This window comes from Rhinatrema bivittatum, chromosome 2 (assembly GCF_901001135.1).
Source record: "Rhinatrema bivittatum chromosome 2, aRhiBiv1.1, whole genome shotgun sequence".
In the NCBI taxonomy this organism is placed as follows: Eukaryota; Metazoa; Chordata; class Amphibia; order Gymnophiona; family Rhinatrematidae; genus Rhinatrema; species Rhinatrema bivittatum.
This window is the reverse complement of record NC_042616.1, coordinates 720,806,330-720,828,032: the sequence shown is the minus strand read 5'-3', so window position 1 is coordinate 720,828,032 and position 21,703 is coordinate 720,806,330. Positions and strand designations below refer to the sequence as shown.

The 21,703-nt window shown below is 42.5% G+C and overlaps 1 protein-coding gene across 3 annotated transcripts in view; it reads right to left on the bottom strand.

Moving 5' to 3' along the window:
- Positions 1 to 389: 389 nt before the first annotated feature.
- SPAG1 (sperm associated antigen 1) overlaps positions 390 to 21,703 on the bottom strand; it is a 283,883-nt gene continuing 262,569 nt past the window's right edge. For all 3 annotated transcript variants that reach the window (XM_029591799.1, XM_029591797.1, XM_029591798.1), the window contains exons 18-19: positions 16,121 to 16,489; positions 390 to 2,327 (exon numbers count right to left, since the gene is read on the bottom strand). In XM_029591799.1, coding sequence (XP_029447659.1) covers positions 2,199 to 2,327; positions 16,121 to 16,489 — 498 coding nt within the window. In that variant the 3' untranslated portion in view covers positions 390 to 2,198. The remainder of the gene's footprint in view (positions 2,328 to 16,120; positions 16,490 to 21,703) is intronic.

The following is a 21,703-nucleotide window of genomic DNA, read 5'->3' as shown; positions in this document are numbered from 1 at the left end:
ACACAGATTTCTGCTTTCGTTTGCATATAGAGGGCAGTGGAGTCCAGGAAAAGAGAAATCTGTTCATGGCATGAAACTGAAGGGATAGGAAAGAGAGAGGAGTCCATGCATGGTGAGGAGCTGAAGGGTAGGGAAGGAGCAAATGTCCATACATACTGAGTAACAGAGAAAGCAGGAGTATCTGCAGTTACATCTAACCACATCTGCTTAAAGGTGGTAGCATGGGGAGCTGCCAGAGGCTTCCACTGCATGTATGTTAATTTCTTAAGGCACTGGAATGCTGCTCCATTGTGACAAGTTCATCTGTGTCTCTCTTGCTTTGTTTTAAAATTTGGAAGAGACTGGTATGGCTTGCAGTCTTTTCCTGGCTCTTCTTTTAGCCATACGAGTCCTCTCAGTGTTTGCACTGTCTGTTCCATGGAGATGTGCGCCACACAACTTTTTTTTTTTTTTTTTTAAATGCAGGTGGCTGCTGAGCTTGAAAAACTTTGGGAAACACAATCATAGACATACATTGGCAAACAGTTTGCTTCATTGCCCTGAACCTAAAAATGCACAGTTTACTATAGGAGTCTCTTGCTCCATAGTCCCTGTTTATTAGAGTGTTTCTTACCAAATGTCTTTAGATTTCTTGCTAATTGGGTTTGTACATAAAGTATAAAAATGTTAGATTTCCTTTCTAGACATATGATGCAACAAAGCAGATCAGCAATGAGATTTCTGTGCCAATCAGATGAAATCACATATTTAAAATAAAAAAATTTTTTTCCATAAATTACAGCCCATTTGTCAAGTATATTTTAGCAGAAAATAAAAAAAAACAACCCCTGGATTTGTTTAAAAAATAACTGATGGTGGCTCGTGCAATTGCTATGAGATGTTGCTAGTTTTGCCTTTAGCTGCCCCCAGCTAGTATTTTCCTGTTGCTGTATGGCAGGAGCCAGATGTGCACATACCTACATGTCCTGCTGGCTGAGTACTAAACTTCTGTGCAAGAATACTAGGAAAACTACCTCAAACTGCAATGCCTTGTAAGGATCCAAAAATTGGTATACAAACAAACAAAACCGCTCTTACTGCGATACTGAAATGCAATTGATTAGGATTTTATTAGATAAAGGTTGCAAATGAAACGGCCAATAGTAATTCTACCAGACAATGACAACCCTAGTTATGTTAAAAAAATATATATATATTGTCCCTTTAACTGTCTTTTCTTATTGAGTATGATATTGTCACTTTAAAGCAATACAATATTGTGATGAACATACGTAAACATTTCCTTTTTTAATTAGTACTGTAGGTATATGTCACCAAATAATTTACATATATTAATTCTAAATTTTTTTTAAAATCTCTTGTAGAATAAAATGAATAGAAAACAAACATCAGAGGGTAGCAGTTCGGGACATCCATAGACTGTAATATAGTAGAGCTAGAGCACTGTTTATCCAGAATGGTTGGAGCCAAGCTCATGCTGGATATTTTCCCAGATAATCAAAGTCCCAGTCTCCTCCCGTCTTGTGATCTGACCCTCCTGTTAAATTTGGAATGTGTATGAACTGTCAGGCCTATACCAGAAACAGTTACCTTGAGTCAGTTCAAGATTCCTTACGATAACTTACCTGTGCTTCCTGCATCTAGTGACTCTCCCTCCTCTGTGGCTCACAACTCAGATCAGTTGTTTGAAGCATGGAATGCTCCACTGATTAATCATGTGGGAGGGAGAGGGGTAGAGGCAGGAGGAGTAGGTAAGTAAGAAGAAAGCTTGGCTGGAGATCTATTTTCTGGATAATAAGTTTCTGGATAAACAGTACTCCATAATAACATACTAAGCATTTCAGGTACAGTATTGCAGGTATCTTTAAAAAAACATAACAAAACAGCTCTTAAATTTAAATATTAAAGTCAGAGATCTTCTGAATTCACTCCCTCCTTAGTATTAACAGAACATGTGGATTTGATGCATTTCCAAAGTGACATCATTTTCATTTCCTTCGCACTTTCCTTGGCTTTTTTGGGCTCCCAGCTACATTGGAAAGAGCTTCTACTGCAGCTAAGATGCCATAAGCCTTCATTTGCCATGGTCCAGGGTTTTCTCCCATTTTTAACCCTCTCCCCCTCTCTTCTAGCCTATCCATCGCAGCCGCAGATTGTGACCCCCTCTGGAACCAGTACGTGTTATATCCTGATTCCATTTAAAGGCTGTAATCTCTGGAAAGTTTTTTTACATCTTCTAAAGTAGACTGATCACATTGCTTTGACAATAATCCAAACAGCTGCTGAATTTGTTCCTTTCCATTCTTGCCAAGAAGCATCAACACCATCTGAAAAACAGCAAAATACATTTCTGCCTGATTAATGGAGATAACATTTTAAATGGGCCCTACTGAGTTCAGCTGTAAGACCCATGATAAGTACATAACAAGGGTCAGGAGAAATGATCAGCTTTCTAAAATTAAAAGAAAAGTGATTTATTTCTATTATAACATTTAAATAGCCAAGGTTTTATTCTTTTTCTAAAATTCTACTGGAGATTGTTCTGTTTGTGAGTATGTGACGGCAGAAAAAGACTAACAGGCATAGCGAGTCTGCTCACTTACTCCTGCCCATGCTGATAAGAATATATCCCTGCTGCCAGCCATAGCGCATGACTACTTAGAGGATATCATTCCTTATCCAGGATTTTTTGTCATCTTCCTCCTTAATATTCCACCATCTTAGGGGGTTATTTTCTAGGGCCTTAACACACGCGAAAAGGCCTTTTCGCATGTGATATGATGCAAATTAGGGGGAGAGGAAGAGTCAGGGTGGGAAGGGGAGGAGTCAGGGAGGGGCGGAGTCAGCAGTGTTTTCACTGCCGGCGATAATGTTTCTAACAGCGCACTGAATAGCACCACCTTTCATGGTGGCGCTATTCGATGCAAAAGCCGGCAGCTGGTGCACCGCAGTGGTGCGAAGGCTGCGGACTTTCACAGGCCCGTCCCCCGTTTTCGAAGGATTCATCATTCTGCGTTGAATGATGAATCCTGACCTTAGGTAGAAGAGAGGAAGATCCTCTATTTAGTTCACTCCCATTACCCCTTCCTTCCCACATCTAACCACAAAGCTACTGCCTGAAAATCCAGCCTCCTTGATTTCCTGTGTAGCCTGCCAGACAGATCTGGCTAACTGAGCACCTATTTCCACCAAGACTCTTAGGGCCGGATTTTTAAAATGTTATGCATGCCAGGCCTATTTTAAAAAGGCCTGATGATGCGCGTAAGTCCCGGGGCTTTACAAAAGGGGCAGTGCGGGAGCGGGGCCAGAGGCCTCCGACAGAGCGGCCATTGCCGCAGTGTCGGAAGATTGCGTGCCAGCAGGCAGGCGCAAAAAGTAAAATAAAAATTTTGGGGGGCTTAGAGTAGGACTAGGAGGAGGAAAGGTTAGGCGAAGGGGTGGGAAGGTCAGTTAGGAGGGAGGGAATGAGGTAAGGCAGCGCGGTTCGGCGCCCGCAGGTGCACAAATGTGCACCCCCTTGCGCGCGCTGACCCCTGATTTTATAACTTGCGCGCGAAACTGGGTGTACAAGTGCGCGCGCCAGGTAGTGCGCGCACATGTACGCCCGCACACACCTTTTTAAAATCTACCCTTTAGTTATTACTGTACTTGCAGCATGCTGGACGGACCCAGCTTCTAATTTAATTCTATAATTGCAGCCTATGTATGCACCATGTGCTTACCTCACTAAATCATTTTAGATACCTCTCAATTTATTTGTTTTCTTCTCAACTCCATCTCTTTTATGCACATTGGGGTAGATTTTCAAAGGGTTATGCGGGTAACCCCGAAAACCAGGCTCGGCGGCGCGCGTATGTCCCGGGGCAGTGAAAAAGGGGCGGGGTCGTGGGCGTGGTGCCGATCCTGGGGCGGTACCGAGGCCTCTGGCACAGCGGTTGTGCCAGAGGTTGGTGCACTGGCATGCGCAAGATACGCCTGCAAGAGGCAGGCGTAAAAAATAAAATAAGGTGTGTGTGTGTGTGTGTGGGGGGGGTAAGTTAGATAGGGGAAGGGAGGGGAAGGTGTGGGGGGGGGGGGGGAAGCGAAAGAAAAGTTCCCTCCAAGGCCGCTCCGCTTTCAGAGCGCCCTTGGAGGGAATGGGGAAAGCCATCTGGGCTCCCCTAGGGCTCGGCGTGCGCAAAGTGCACCCCCTTGTGCGTGCCGACCCTGGATTTTATAACATGCGCGCGCATGTTATAAAATCGGGTGTATATTTGTGCGCGCCGTGTAGCACGCACAAATGTACCCCACGCGCGTAGGATTAAAAATCTGCCCCATTTTGTTTCTCCATACACTCCTTAGGATGATATCTGACCAGGAATATTTATTGATGGAATAAAGTTGTTATCCATATCTTCTTTGTATTATTGTTATTGAATGTTATATTTTAATTGTACATGGCCTGTGATGATGTTATTGCTGTACCTTAGTGGAAGCATTTTTACAAATGATCCAGCAGCTGAAAAGTTTAAATAAATAAATAAAATTAACTGCCAAGCATTGGACAGTTCCTTTTCGCTTTCTTAGATGTTTTCATTCTGTCTCCTTCCTCACAGTTGTCCATTCTATATGTAAAATGACAAACTGTTCCTTCTAATTGCTACAAAATATTATTCACAGAGATATATTGAAAGAACAGGCTCCATGACAAATCCCTGCGGCACTCTACTAATTGCCTTTCTTTTCTCAGAGAGAATTCCATTTAACATTCTCCTCTGTTGACTATCACCCAATCAGTTTCTAAGCCAGTCTGTCACCTTGGGACCTTCCCACAGACTGCTTAGTTTATTTATAAGCTTCCTATAGAGGATAGTATCAGAAGCCTTGCTGAAATATAAGTACACTACATCTAGCACACACTCCTGTTCTAATTCTCCAGTTACCCACGTAAAGATTCTGATCAGCTTTGATTGACACAATCTCCCTCTGATAAAACAATGATGCCTTGGATCCTACAACCCACTGAATTCTAAATACTTTACCATCTTTTCCTTAATCCCACCACTGAGGTGATACTAACTGGCCTGAATTTACCAGGCTCCTCTCTGTTAACACTTTTATGAAGAGGGACATCATCTGCTCTTCTCCAGTCCTGAGGAACCACTCCCGCATACAAAGATGTCCTGAAAAGATTCATCAGCAGACCCACCAAAACCTCTCTGAGCTATCTTAGCATCCTAAGATGGGGACTTTCAATTTTTTTTGGTTCTATAGAAACCATTTCTTCCATAAATGGTATGTCATCTGGCCTACTACCATACATACTCTTGGCAAAACTAGGGGTGGCTTCTCCAATCTCTTCTTTAGTGAATATTGAACAAAAGTATTTGTTTAGCATTTCCACTTTAATCATGTCATCCTACACCGTCCTCTTTTCCTCTGCTAAGTCTTAAAAATCCCACCTCTGCACTATCTTTTCAATTACATCTGAAAAAAAATCTGGTCACCTTGCTATCTTCTTTCATTCTCACCTTTTCTAGCCTTATTTATTATACTCCTTTTTAAGAGATACCTTGTACGTTTTGAATGCTAATCTTTCTACCCTTTTTCAGCCACCTCTTTTGAAAAGCATATCTGCCTTTTTTTCCTATTAATTTTATTTACTTTCTTAATAAAAATAGGAACATAAGAAAATGCCATACTGGGTCAGACCAAGGGGCCATCAAGCCCAGCATCCTGTTTCCAACAGTGGCCAATCCAGGCCATAAGAACCTGGCAAGTACCCAAAAACTAAGTCTATTCCATGTTACCGTTGCTAGTAATAGCAGTGGCAATTCTCTAAGTATAAGAACAAAAAATATTTGTTCTTATAGCTTCATTTAGTTTAGCCCATTTCTTTCACTTTACCTACCTCTTCACACTCTCTCATTGTCTACTTACGGTAGTTCCTCATTTTTATTAAAGTTAATAGTTTTGAAATGCAGGACTTTGACTTTTCTGCAACTTTCCTCTGCCTTAGCTGTTATATCAAGCCACACCATATAATGATCACTGGTGCTTGTGAAAAGGAATGGAGAATAAAATGGAAAATGTCATATTGCTTCTGTTTTGAGCCATGGTAAAACTACACCTCGAGTACTGGGTGTAGTTCTAGTCACTCCATCTTAAGAAAGACATAGCAGAACTAGAAAAGGTATAGAGAAGGGCGATAAAGGGAATTGAATTTCTCTCCTATGAGCACAGGCTATGCAGGCTAGGGCTCTTCAGCATGGAAAAGAGATGACTGAGAAGGGACATAATCGAAGTTTATAAAATCATGACTGGGGTGGAAAGAGTAAATAAAGGATGTTATTTATCCTTTCAAATACTACTAAAACAAGAGGACACTTCATGAAACTAACAACCAGCTGATTCAAAACAAATCATAGAAAGTACTTTTTCACTCAGCACACTATCAATCTGTGGAATCTGTTCCCAGAAGACATTTTATTTTATTTTATTTATTTAGAGTTTTTATATACCGGCAATCATGAAAACATATCTTGCTGGTTTACATAGACATGATCAAGGTGACTAGAGTAGCTGGGTTTAAAAGAGATTTGGATAAGGCCCTAGCTGAAAAGTCCAAAATAAGTTATTAGCCAGGTAGACTACAGAAAGCTATTGCTATCCCTATGAGTGAGTAACAGGAATTGGATCTACCTTATGAGTCTACCTGGACTGGCCACTGTTGGAGACAGGATGCTGGGCTCGATGGATCTTGGTTTGACTCAGCATGGCAATTCTTATACTTACCCAGGTATTAGAAATGCTTTCTCTTTTTGTAGGTGCCAGAGGTGCATTATTGCCCCTACCTTTATGGGTTCCATTATCACGGAGGAGAGCCCCTTGAAAAGAGTTCAGGCTCTCTCTGCTTCTAACTGATTCTGCAGGTGGGATATTCCAATCCACATGTGACAAATTAAAATATTCTACATCCCTCCTTCTTCATGCCTACCTTTTGGATATCTTTACTTATATTACTGTCCAGTGCTTCTGCCTATCTCTGGAAATGCTATCTCCTCTTTCCAAGATGGCTCATAGCAACTCATCCTTTCCCCATGCACCCTATAATTTCAGTTGCTTTGATATATTTTTAAATAAAGATCTCATCTTCCCTATTTTCTGCCACCTTTATCCTTCCTATAGCCCAGTATGGTCTCATGAACCACATCTCAATGATAGTAACAATAGCTAGGTCTACCTCTACCATTAGACCTTGATATCTAGAGTTTTACTGCCTAGACTATGAGCTTTTGTTCCTAACTTTCCAGCTATTTATCCTTGGCTTGTCAATGCTCCAAATAGCCTCATACCTGTTTCCATTATCTGGCCCTAACTCCAATATATCTAAATTTTTCTTCTTTGTACCAGGTTTTGAGCCACATATTGAAGTTGATGATATAACATAGCCATTCCTCATCTTTACTATGAAAAGAAATGCAATAGTCCTTGCCAGGTGCCTAAGCTATTCCTCTAAATTCTTGAACTGCCCCTATACTATATTAACTCTGTTTCTAGCCAGGTCATTGGCTCCAAATGTGTCCCTAATTTAATGCCTTTAATAATACAGTCCCCCATCATAACGTTTTCTGTTATGGGATGTCCTGAAAGTGGATTTGGAACCATGTATTGTGTACCATGGGTGGCTTTCTTAAACTCTGTTTTTTACTTCAGATGTTCTTTTATTGGACTATTAACTGTTTCAAATGCTATGAAAACATTTTATAAAGGTATTTCTATATCACAGAATGCATTGTAATATATTTACTCCTGTTTTTTCAGGTGCTTTGTGGAAATGGGGGCAGATTTACTGGATACTCCATATGGAGGAACCTATTCTAATTTTAGCCATTTCTCCTTTAGTTGAGTCAGTTCCTTCAATGAAGAGAACTGCAGACAACTGGTGCTAGTTCCAAACAATCTACCTAAGGACTAGAGCCCCACATTATTAAACTAAATAAATCCCATTGTGTCAAATCTTTTATTTCTAAATATAATACCTGTATTATTATCTTCAAAATCCCTTAGTTTAATATTGAATGCAGTTGAGCAAGGTTTCAGAAAGATCTGATCTTTGCTCTTGGAAGACTATATAAGAACAGCAGGAATTGGGAGTGGGTCTCTACATGACAATAGTTCTTTTTCTGACCCACACTAATTTTTGTGTACTAATCCAATTAGCTATATAGGCCCAGTAATTGCAGAGTCTGCAGAGAAAAATCAAAAGTACAATTTCTAGGGCAGCAAGGTGCTCAGTCTGCTATACAGAAGGCCCCCAGTTCAGTCCCCAAATTGAGTCTTCAGTACCCTTTGTTAGCTGGAGCTAGGGATGATGTAGAAGAGGGGAGGCAGGAAGGAGGAGCAGTCAGAGTGTTAGTCATTGCTTAAGGGTGACAACTAGTGACTGGATTTATGGTCCATGACTGCAAGGTTCTGAAAGAAGTCCTAGTGAATGGTTCCTGGCTGAGGACTGTCACTGCAGATTAGGCATACTAGTAAGATATTAAAAAATTATAGGGGAAACATTATAAAACTGGTTTGTAGGAAGGCTCATGAAGGCAGATTCCATTCTAAGGTTCCAAATGAGCTGGAAGTATAAAGGAGCAAAAAGGAAACCACTAGGTTAAAAACAAAAAAAAACCAAAACAACAAAATATACAATTAAAAATTACAATTTTAAAACAAAAGTACAACATTAATAAACACATATTTCTAGGAACCAGCTGGTTCTAGGCAAGACAATTTGGAGAATATAGTATGTGTAGGGCTTCTGATCCTAGGTGTTTATAAATTGCAAATTTAGGTGCTTGTTTTTCAGGTACAGTTGTGCTCATAAGTTTACATACCCTGGCAGAATTGAGTCTGCTCTTCCGGAATGTCTTCAGGCTCAAAGGACTGAGATAAGGCGTCCGCCTGAATATTCTCGTTGGCTGGGCGATAGAGAAGTTCAAAATCGAATCTGGAGAAAAACAAGGCCCATCGAGGTTGACTGACGTTAAGACACTGTGCTTGACACACATGTTCCAGATTCTTATGATCAGTGAACACCGTAAATTTATGTTGTGCACCCTCTAGCCATGGGTGCCACTCTTCGAAAGCCAATTTTATGGCGAGCAGTTTACAGTCCCTGATGCTGCTGAAGAGAATTTACGGGAGTAAACGGAACAAGGAACTACAGTACCAGAGGTGGTGCGTTGATTCAGGACAGCCCCAGCCCCAATGGCGGAGGCGTCAACTTCAACTAGAAACGGGCAAGTCGGATCTGGGTGGTGCAGACAGGACCCCTTCTGGAAGGCTTCTTTCAAACGATGAAAGGCGGCCAGTTTCGTGTGTCTTGGCCTTTACGGGTCAAAGCTGTCAATGGAGCAGCCAGGGTTGCGTAATGTGGGATGAAGTGATGATAGTAGCTAAGGAATCCTAAGAAGTGCTGGAGCGCCTTTGAGGCCCACTGGCTGTGGCCAATCCTGGATTCCCTATAATTTGGCTGGATCTAAAGAAAAGCCTTGCCGGGAGATTATATAGCCAAGGAAAGGCAAACTGGACTTTTCGAACAGACATTTGTCCAATTTTGCAAACAGATAGTTTTCACGAAGACGCTGGACGACTGTTCGAATGTCTGTGCGATGAGTGTCGAGGTCTTTAGAAAAGACGAGGATATCGTCCAGATAAGCCATGACTTTAGTGTACAATAGATCTCAAGATTTCGTTCATCATTTGTTGGAATACTGCAGGTGCGTTACAGAGGCAAAAGGGCATCACCAAGTATTCATAGTGTCCATCCCTGGTGTTAAAGGCAGTTTTCCAAACATCGTTGGGGCGGATTCTCACCAGGTTATAAGCCCCGCGTAAATCTAGCTTTGTAAAGATGGAGGCACCCTGAAGGCGGTCGAACAATTCGGAAATTAATTGTAAGGGATATTTATCCTTACGGGTGATGGCGTTTAGGCCTCTGTAGTCAATACATGGCCTAAGTGACGCATCTTTCTTGGTCACAAAAAAAGAATCCCGCCCAGTGGGAGACGTAGACGGGCGAATAAATCCTTTTGCAAGATTTTCCTGAATATATTCCGCCATTGCCTTTGTCTTGGGCAACGACAGAGGATAGGTGCATCCTCGGGGAGGCATGGTTCCTGGAAGGAGATCGATTGGACATTGAAACCTTTGGAGAGGCGGAAGGAAGTCGGCCTTCTGTTTAGAGAACATGTCCTCGTAGGCAGCATATGGAGCGGGTATGCCAGAGGACGTAGTAGCCAGGGGAACCACAGGAGATGGTATCACTTTTTGGAGACAGGACTGCTAGCAGGTGGGTCCCCACTCCACCAGTTGCAATGAGGCCCAGTTGAATTGGGGGGAATGCTTCTGTAGCCAGGGGAGTCCAAGCACTACAGGTTGGATAGATTTATCTAACACTAGTAATTTGAGTTCCTCAATATGTAACGCCCCAGTGTGTAACTGGACAGGTTCCATAGTCAAGGAGATTTGGCCGGGTAACGGCTCTCTGTAGATAGAAGCAATGCATAATGTCGTATCGAGAGAACTGTTTTTTATACCTAAAAGCTGAACAAGGTCCTTAAGGATAAAGTTGCCTCCTGCTCCAGAACCTACCAGAGCAAGGACCGGGAATCCCAGATTAGAGTAACCGGTACAGATAACTGGGGGGCCGGAGAAGTTGCACCCAAGTTCACGACCCCTACTGAACTCGGGCCAAGGAGTTACCCGGACGGAAAGGGCAAGTCTGTAGATGGTGGCCAGGTGCTCCGCAATACAGACACAGACCAGTTTGTCTCCGCCGGAGGCGCTCTTCCGGTGTCAGCCGCCCGCAACCCAACTTTATAGGCTCTTCAGCCTTGACCACTCCAATATCACTGCAGGATGCAGGGTTGGTATCTGGTGGTGAGCAGGAGCAAACCCGTGACGGCTTCTTGGGTATCCGACTCTCCCGGTGACGCTCTTGAAGACGATGGTCGATTCGGCCTGCCAAGTCTATAAAGTCCTCCAAAGAGGGAGGGAGTTCCCGTGCAGCCAACTCATCTTTTAGCTGCAGAGAGAGTCCGTCCAGGTAGATAGCTCGGAGACAGTCTTCCTGCCAAGCGAGCTCGGTAATCAAAGTCAGAAACTCAATGGTATAATCAAAAAGACGTCTTTGTCCTTGACGAAGGTGTAGTAAGCTGGTGCTTGCCACGGCATGTCGCCAGGGATCAAAGGTGCATCTGAATACAGCCACAAACTGAGCCAGTTCCTTCAACAAGGAATCTGAGCGTTCCCACAGGGGAGAAGCCCAAGCCAGCGCTTTCCCTTCAAGGTGGGATAGGATGAACGTGACTTTCATCAACTTGTCCTGGAAGACAGAAAGCTGCACAGCAAATTGCATATAGCATTGATTAATGAACTCTCTGCAGTCTGGAGTTGCCGTTGAAGTGCGGAGGCGCTGGACGTGCCAACAAGGCTCGAGGCATCGATGGAGGTGGCAGTGGATGAGGAGGAGCTGGAAGAGGAACTGAATTATTCGTAAGGGCATCAAGCTGGGCGTGAAGATGATCCATAGAGGAGGCCAGTGCCTCGAGAAACTGCTACTGTTCTTGTACCTTGGATGCCAGGCCTGGGATGGCCTAGAGGGCATGTGGCTCCACCGAATCCATGGCCTTTGCAACCTGTTGGGTTGGAGGTGGACCCTTGGGCCGAGGTGGGGTTGACGCAACCTGTAGGTAGGGAGCTACGGGTGCCCACCGTCAGCAGGTGGAGTGGGCTGAGGTTAGAGGCCCCTGGAGCTTCACCTATACCAGCCCTCGTTCCCCCTCGGGTTGAGACTTTGGGTGCTAGGGCCGGCAGGACTTAGGTGGGCCTCGAGGATAGTCAGTAGAGAGAAGTGGTTCAGCCCAGAAACAGCAGTCAATAGGTGGGGTAGTCTTACTCTGGAATGAGTTCGGTTCAGGAGCTTAGGCGCCAAAGGAACAGGAGAGAACTGAATTCGCCTAAGCAGAGAAAGGCCAAGGCCTTGTAAGTACACGTCCAGAGGATAGGCAAGAGGAGGTGTCTCTGACAGGCTAGGATCAGAACCGGCAGCAAACGGAAGTCGTGGTAAGCAAGGTAGAACTCTGGACATGAAGAGGTCTGTAGCGTGGTCAATCAAAGCGAAGGTCAGGGCACGGTGAAGGCAGGCGTAGTCAGGCAAGGCAGAAGTCAGGGCACGGAGAAGGCAGGCGTGGTCAGGCGTAGCAGAGGTCCGGGGGCTGAAGAGAAGCTGAAGAGTTGTCAGGTGTAGCGGAGGTCCAGGGCTAGAGAGAAGCTGAAGAGTAGTCAGGCATAGTGGAAGTCCGGGGCTGGAGAGAAGCTGAAGAGTAGTCAGGCGTAGCGATGTCAAATCCAAGGAGTCAGTCCAACACATAGATGAAACAGGAACAAGGAAGATAGGAACCGGGAACCACAGGAATCAGGAACACAATGACACAATGAAGAGATGATTCTAGGATCAGCAACGAGTACTCGGAGTTCGAGGAGACCTGTTGCAAAGGCAAAGCTATGGAGTCTGATGTCAGCATCCGGGTCTGCGGCCCTTTAAAAGAACCAGTGATGGGCATGGCGCCGATGGTGGCGTCTCTCCGCGGGCCACCGGAGAGGCCTGACGAACAGGGATATCTTGGTTGGCAACACTGGGTAGCAAGGCAGGGCCGGAGGAGACCCGAGGTCGGAGCTGGCGGCCCACTGCCGCCAGTGAAGAGGAACCAGGGGCTGGAGTCCGTGAGAGATGAGGGCCGCGCCACGGGTCTGCTGCGGGCGGCACACGTAACAACTCTTTTTGATCACAGATCATTTGACAATTCTTTTGCTTTCCCCATGCTTCAGTAACCACCAAAGTCAGTGCAGCCTTGGATGAAATGCACAAGGATTTGAAATGCACAATGAACTAAGAAACTCATTGACTATTTAAACACAGACACTATATTACAATCAAACTAGGCACAGGTGTGGATACTTACCCTTCATTGCCATCTCAACCTGTATGTGTTAACTTGAATGTATATTATCAGCCCAAACATTCAAGGGAATGCAAACTTTTGAACAGGCCAAAGGAGAATGTGTGTTGTAAGCTGTTTTCAGCATATGAAGGTTCATCTTATTGAATGACTGGAAAACCTGGACTGGTTAAAAGCCGTCCCTCTAGATGCAGCCTTGGCAAAACACGGTTCCGTTGTTGAGGGACAGTTATATTTATAACTAGCACTTGGTTAAAATTTCCATTGGATATAGTGAATAAAGTGTTCTGCTGAAAAAAGAAAGGCCTTTCGGTCTTCTGTTTAAATTATTACATGACTTTTCTTAACCACCAGTTTGACTAAGTATTTTTGCAACACATTCTCCTTTGGCATTACCAAATGTGTTTACGTTGTTCTCCACTTATTCTGTGGAATTTAATTTTTGAACAGGATCATTTTATTATTTCCCTTATTGCTAAGATTTGTTTAATGATTGTACTATTCTGTGATTCATAATAGTTTTAAATTGAAACACATTATAAATAACAGATGTGCTTTGTCTGATCACTCATGTTTTCTTAAAATGCTACACATCTTACAAATTCTTCCAGGGGTATGTAAGCTTATGACCATAACAACTGTAATTAGGTGTATTAGGCAGGTTCTAAACGTAGATGTTTAATCAGTGTTTTCACAGCACAAACCAAAATTGTTGGTGTGTTTTTAGGTGGATTCATTTTAATAAGATACATTGATTTATCTTCACATTTTTACATACTTTTATTATTTAGGTGTGTGCATGTGGCTGGGAGTGGGGTAGCAGAGTGTAGCTGAGGGTGTATGGTGGGCAGGGGACAACAGGTGGCTAGGGAGATGGCTGAGTAGGTTCTTTTCCCCTTTCCATCTTCACATCTCCCTCCTGGCCTGCTTCTTCTGAGATTTCTTCTTCAGTAGACAAAACTTGTGTTCCTCTGTGGCTTCTCTTCTTGGGCTGGTGGAGTTTGGGCTCCTGCTAGCCCGATCTTCTGTGGTGTCTGTTCTGCAGCTGGTGGAGTTTGGGCTCCCTGCTGGCTAGTTCTGATTGTGTCAGCTGGCTACTGTTCTCCTCACCCAAGCGTAATGGCTGGATGACAGCATCAGAATTTCCTCACAGTAAGCCTAGTTTGGGGAATTTTTGGTTAAAGCCAAAAATCCCAATTTCCTCATCGGGGGTGGGATGTTTTATTGCAGTTCTTTGGCTTTGACTGAAAAACAGAAGTCCTAAGTAGGTGGTAGAGAACTCTATTAAAGAAAGCAGTTGTCATGATCAGTTACCATAAAACAGGCACAGCTTCCTGCTTTGACACCACACTCAGAATTTTGTGTTTTTTGTTTTGGACTGGCAGTTTTCTTCAGCTTTTATGCACTTCCTCCAAAGCATTTCATTTCATTTTATTGCATTTTTATACCTACCGTTTCAGTCCCAAAGGATTGACCAAAGTGGCTTATAATAAAATAAAAATACAATTCATAAAGTTCAGAAATTCACTAAATAACTATAAAAATAATATTTAATACAATAAACACAATACTAACAATCATAAGAACATGAAATATATCATCCTTGGTCAGATGAGAGGTCCATCGAGCCCAGGATCCTATCTCAGACAGTGGCTAATTTGAGTGAAAAGTACTCTGCAGAATCCCAAAGAGTAGATCCTAACAGATGCCAGCATAGCAGCCCTGATTCTGGAATGCATCTGACAAGCACAGATTTATAGACTTTGGCCATGCCACCCACTCCCATTCTCCCAGGCTAACACAGGATACAGTCTCTTTTTCCCAGCCCGGGTATCTATTCTCTCCGCAGCCAATCCAGGATTTGAATTGGGGACCACCTGAATGCCACTGCATAGTACTTACCACCTGTGCTGGCCCAATTCTTCTTGAGCCAGCAGTTTTCTCCTGCTTCTTGAGACCTCCAGCTCAAATGAAACCAGGGGCTGGAATCCTGGCACAAGAAGCCAGGATTTTTCCCCCTATTTTTTATCTTCCCTAACAGCATCTAGGCTGGTCATTGCAGTGACTGTCCTGGGCCAGGGGACCTTGCACCAAGAGATCCTTGCAGAACTCTGCACTTATGAGCCCTGAATCCAGCCAGTAGGTGTCACCAGAGTACTGACCAAAATCCCCTCCTCTGCAAAGGCTGTGAAAATTGCCTTCCCAGCATCTCCAGCCCCAGCCAACACAGGGAATGAAAGACCCAACTCAGGAATTGAACCAGGGATCTTCCACCTAGCATTCCACAGCTCTGTCACTGAGCCACTAGCCTGACCAAATCAAAGCCCTAGCACCCAGCTCAGTTTTATTCCCTATACATGAAGGCCAATAATCAAAGACATATCTGATGGTAAAACAGTATTTTATCTGCAGGAAATGGGCTCTTTGATTACTGTCCACCCTGTATGCAAATATAAGTACTCTATGCACATAGTTCAACAATGAACTACTTTTATCCACATATTGTGGTGGTATTCTCAGAGGCAGGGAGGGCACAAAATGGAACAACATCTATAGTTTTAATTATTAATTAGACACTATGTGCCCTCACTTGCTACTGCCCAGGGTTTTTCTCATTTTATAACTGCCCATGCCCCAATCTTAATCTAGTCCAGTCATTGCAGCAACAGGCTTTAGTTAAGGGCCACACTATTTGACTCTCTACAGAATCTGATAATCATGCATGCTGAGTAATGCCACCATTGTACCATTCACTCAAACCCTTTCCACTAGCTCACTTGAGAAGCAGAAGCAGAGCTTGGGAATCAGACTCAGGAGAAGCATGCCAATTAGCACCATGCTGGTCCTCTCTGACCATACTAAATAGTAATTAGGCCTAAAGAATACAATATTTTAAATACAAATAGATTCAAACTATTAACAAGGCCAAGAGGCATCAATGCACAGATAATTTATTCAATGTAGAAGATGGACAGGCCATTCTAATTCTTTACTTTAGGATCTCCTAGCAAATTAAGACCTAATATATGCCTCTATACTGACCTCATAAAAAGCTGAATTGAGCCTTTTGGCTTTGCATTTTTATTTCTGCAAGAAGAATGAGTGAAATCACTATTTTAACTCACCTTAAATCGTTCGGCTTCATTCAGATAATAAAGATGCTGGTACACAAGATTGGGGTTCTTCTGAAGAAGACAACTTTGCAATGACTGGATAATTATCAGAAATGTATCGCCATCTAGTTTATTGCTTAGTAAAACTGGTAAATCCTTTGGTTCAACAATAGTTAGGAGGTCGGCACAGGCAGCCCTATCCTGCTCGGCTTTCACTGCATTCATAAGTTGACCAAACTCATAGGCATTAGATGGTTTGTGTATCTGAAGTTTCACAGATTTCACTGGTCTGTCTGTTTCAGTTCTCTCTCCAGATGCAAGATGATCAATCACAGAATCTTTTGATATATTCATAGTCTCCCCTTCCTCATCTTCATTCACCTTGGACAAGAAAGTTATCAAACTATTTTAATGCTGATATCAAAACAATTTTACATTAATATTCAGGGTCAACAGACTACAACTGTATGTATGTGGGCTGATGTGATGTAAGAAGATGTCTCACATTTACAAAATGTCTTACTTCCCCTTAGGGTTGCATGTTTCACAACAGCAATTCTAGCAATAGGAAATAAACTTACTTCACCACCACCATCAATTTGCTTAATTTACTGGACGCAGTTACAATAAAGCACATTGTAAACAAAAGTTGAGATTAAGCACTATGGTATCCAGATATGCAGCAGACTAATTATTATACTTACTTGCTTGTAAAAGTGTATGGACATGAAAACAATGCTGTATAAGAAATACAGAATTTTCAAAAAAGAAAATCACAATTTTTTACTTTTCAAAATAAGATTGAGTTTAATCTCAGAAGAGTGCTTTGTTTAAGACAATTCCTAGAACTGAATGTGATGCAAGTAAATAGTCTATAGACTCAAATTTCAAAAGATACCATGAGCCCAATATATGAGGCATGTGCATTAGTTTCATTCTTTTCATTTTCTATGCTCAAAAATCAAGGACTTTGTAGTACATGCATAACAGCGTGTGTGTGTACTAGTAATAACTCAAATTATGCATACACTATCCATTTTTACGCGTGTATTATAAAGTCCATGAGTTGTGCGCATAACTCAGAAATGAATGAAACAAATGCACATCCCTAATATTTGTTTAACTTATGACAAAAATATTTGATAAATCTAACCTTTAATATTAACAGCACAATTCACAGGGCAGTTTTCTATATTTATTTATTTATTTGATTTTATATACCGATATTCAAAAATACATCATATCGGTTTACAGAAAATACAAGTACAATTAACAAGTAAAATAAAATACATCCGATCAATGTGCCCATTCAATGGCACTAAAGATCCAGTCACAGTGGACAGTTACCAGATGCATTTCCCATGCTATCCTTCCTTTCCCACCTTCGGTCAAGTAGGAGAGAACATGGAGGAGTGGGGGGTGGCAATATAAGGAACAAAAAAGGCAAGGGAGGGAATAAAGTGGGGTGAGGAATAGAGAGAAAAGGGAGACTAAAGCAGAAAAAGTAAAGAAAAAACACGAGGGAGAAAAAAAGGAATAAAAATAGAAAAAACCTGAAACAAAAAAGTTGGAAGTCTAAGTGGGTCTCCTGCACAGCACAGTACTTCAGAAGTGGGACAGAGGCAGAGGGGCTGATTGCTGGCCCTACCCGAGTGATGTGAGGCAGCCAACCCAAGCTGGAGCTCTGTGGGAAGTGTCTGATACCAACTGACAGGTGCCCAGAATATCTACTTAAATTCAGGTGTCCTGCAGCATACCCCTGGGAGCTTTTTTTCTTGGAAAAGGACTCTGTGAGTATCTAGCTTATCTAAGTCGTTAAGTTGTTTCTACTTCCGCCACTTTATAACCAACTATTGATAACCTTATGACTGTTTTTCATCTGGATGAATACAGTACAGGACAAGAAGAAACTTGGAGGTTCTTCCTCCATTCATAGTGAGGCTCATCTCTCCTTGAGTCCTATTGCTCGACATACACTTCAACTAGGAGGAGATTTATCTGCAGGCCCTTCGGCAGAGAGACTGTTGGTCCATAGTGTTCAGTTCTCTTCTTCCAATAGTGGGAGAAATCTTGCAAGATTCCAAAGTATCTGGGATTTTTTCAACATCTACCCCATGGCTTTATCTAGTCTCATTCACTGACTCTCCTAAACCACCGTTGATAACCCTAGAGGCTTTATGGTTGGTTATAATACGGTTGGATCGTTCTTTTAACAATTAGACTTGATGTTTTATCTTCTGTTAATGATCTTTCCATTAAGACAGCATCTTATTCTCAAAAGTTAAATGAATATGATTTGCAACCTCAAGAACTGAATAAGAATTTCTCTGAGCTAAAACAAAGATATGCAGCTTTAGTTAAGGATAAGGAATATTCTCATGATAGGATAGAGAATTTTGAGAACGCTATGCCAAGATTTAATCTTCATTGGTTTTCCCAAGTCTTCCTTATTATCTGTGATGGAATTGTTAAAAAAAAAAAAGTTATCAGGATATTTTGCAAATTACTCTTAATTCCTTCCCTCCTATATCAAATGCTTTTTACCTATAAAGTTCAAGTCAGGAACATTTGGGAGGTAAGAAAGTAGGGAAAGAGGAATCAGCTGCAAATTTGGAATTTTCCAAATTCCTACAAGACTCTAAAGCTACTTTGCTAATGGTATATGAATTGGAGTCTGACAAGGACTAGACGCTTAAGATTTTTTTTTTTGCTAGTTCAAAGTTATTTATGGGACATAAGGTTGCTATTTTCTCTGATGTTTCCAGAACAACAAAGTCTCTGGGGGTGATTTTGGACTCTGAATTTTCTTTGGAAAAACTTGCCTCATAAGTTGCAAGAAATACTTATGCTAGAATGAAACTACTGAGGCATTTGAAACTGTACCTGGAGTTGCCTGCTCTTAAGGTGGTGGCTTATGCCCAGGGTCTTTCAAATCTTGATTATTGTAACGTGTTGCTCTTGGGATTACAGGGAAAAAGTGATTAGAAAATTACAATTTATTGAAAATACGACTGCATGGTTGGTCCTTGGTAAAACTTGAATCACTCACAGATGCTAGCCTGGTAAGCTTTTCAGAAACCTGGCTAGCTGAATCATTGAATCTAGCGGCGACACATGGCCCGCTGAGATTGGAGCGGGCGCATCGTTTGGGCCTTCGCCGGGAAGGAACCAATAGGCCCCGTGTTATCGCTAAATTCTTAGATTTCACGCAAAAAACTGAAGTCCTACGGGCAACTCGGGCAGGGAAAAAACTGTTATATAACCATAAAGATATCCGCATGTTCCAGGACTACTCTCTGCGACTTTTGACTCTACGGAGAGAATTATCCCCTACTGTAATCGACTTCATAAACTGGGCGTGAAACTTATGCTGGTATATCCAGCCAAACTCCAGGTCCACCTGCCGAATGGTCCGCAATGGTGTCAGTCAACAACTGAGGCGGCAAACCTCCTCTCCCGCTTGAAAGCAGAACAACCACCGGGCACTGCTATGAAGCCTTAATCTTTTTTTTTCTCTCATGAATACTGCATTTGTACACCTTCACTTTTTTTTTTTTTTTTTTAAACTATGAGCAATGTCTACCAACCTATGAGCCTACAGCCGCATTTGGTGTTTTCTCTTGTTCCTGGGAGTATGTACTATAGTTTCATGGCATTCAGCATTTGCATTCTAGCCCTAACAAACAGGCCCACAGTAAAGGAAATACCTCAGCACTACCAGATGGCATTCAGACCCATACAGAGACTCTGTGAGATATGTTCCTGGCACACAGAATCCTTGCAAAGGAATCTATTGGAAGGGCTTGCCCGTGTCATAAGACCTGCAGCGAAGGTGGCTCCCATTTTGAAGACCTGCTGTGATGGTGGAGCACCCTTAGAAGGCACCGGTTGCAGCAGAACATAGTGTGCAGCATTGCTACGGAGACCACATTTTTGGTGTCTACACTGTGACTATATCGTCACTATGGACAAAATATAGGTTGAGTTGTTTCAATCTGTGAGGATTTTTTACTATATGATCTTCAAGTGGGGGGAGGGGGGAAGGAAGGAAGGATAAGGTACAGTAGTGATCTTGAGCCGACTGGCTAACTATTGGGTTATTGGGATGGGGAGGTTAGGGGAAGCAGGGGGGGGCTTTCGGGGCTTTAAATATTAAGGAATTGTTGCTATGCACTGTAACTATATTGATACTGCTTTGCTGGCCTCTCGATGGCAAAGGTGACAGCTCTAGCTGGGGGAGTGTTCACCTTTCACTTAAGTATACTAACAGCTGCTATTGGTTCAATTTTGTGGAATTTGATGTCAGCTAAGATTGCTTTAAAAATAGTCTCGATGTTTGTGGAATCCATACCAATCAAGCAAAAAAAAAAAAAGTCTTGGACTCACTGAGGAAACAGGATGCAGACATAGCTTTCCTTCAAGAAACTCATTTAGATTCTAAAGAACATGCTAAACTCCAAAGAGACTGGGTGGGGCAGTTGTTTTTTGCATCCGCTCCCACCAGATCTGTGGGGGTAGCGATCTTGGGGCATAAAAACGTTCCCCTTCAGGCTACTCAAATATATGCTGATCCTCAAGGAAGGTATGTAATCTTGGAGGGCACCTTGGCTGGTGCTCAGTATGTTTTTTGCAATTTATATGTGCCTAATCAATATGACCACTCTTTTTTTTTGCCATATCATCCAGAAGTTGTTGCCTAGACTAGAGGGGAGTGTCATAGTGGGAGGAAATTTTAATCTTGTTGCAGACCCTTCCTTAGATAAATCTCAAGCTCTGTCTGGGTCGAGGATGAGCGTGCGGAAAGGGATACCTTTCTTTCTATTGGAACTCCAGTTAATAGATGCTTGGAGGATACTCCACCCCACAGATAAGGATTTCACTCACCTCTCAAGAGCCCACGCCACTTACTCCGGACTGGATTATTTTTTAATTTCTGAGTCATGTTTTACGCAAGTAGAGAAGGCTGGGATTGGAAACATAGCGATATCGGATCATGTGCCTATTTGGTTAATCTTGCAAGGAGTGGGAGGGCGGATGTCCTCGCAGGGGTGGAGATTCCCTTATTATCCCTATACTGATATAGCATTCCAGGAATACCTGAAAGGGAAACGGTTGGAATATGCGACCCATAATGCGCCCACTTTGAAAGTGACCCAACTCTATTTTGGTATACGGCAAAACTAGTGTTGCGTGGAGATATAATATCTTTCCTGGCCTGGCGGCATAAAATGTTAGCCAAACGAATCTTAGAACTCAATAAAGCATTGATGCATTACAAAACTAAATTGTTAAGAGCCAATACTATAGATAATAGGAAGGAATACCTGGCTACGCAGGCGGCCTTAAATATGGTCATCCTTCAAAGGACGAAGAAATCTTTCCTCTACTACAAATACAAAATGTACCACCATGCTAATAAAAGCTGGGAGGTTATTATCCCGTTTAATAAAAATGGATAGGGGTACTAAACATCTGGCTCCGATCAAAACTTCTGATAGCGGGACTACCTCTAAAACATCCGAGATCCTTATGGCGTTTGCACAATATTACTCTAGTTTATATAGCTCAGATGGGGTAGATATGGCACAATGTCAT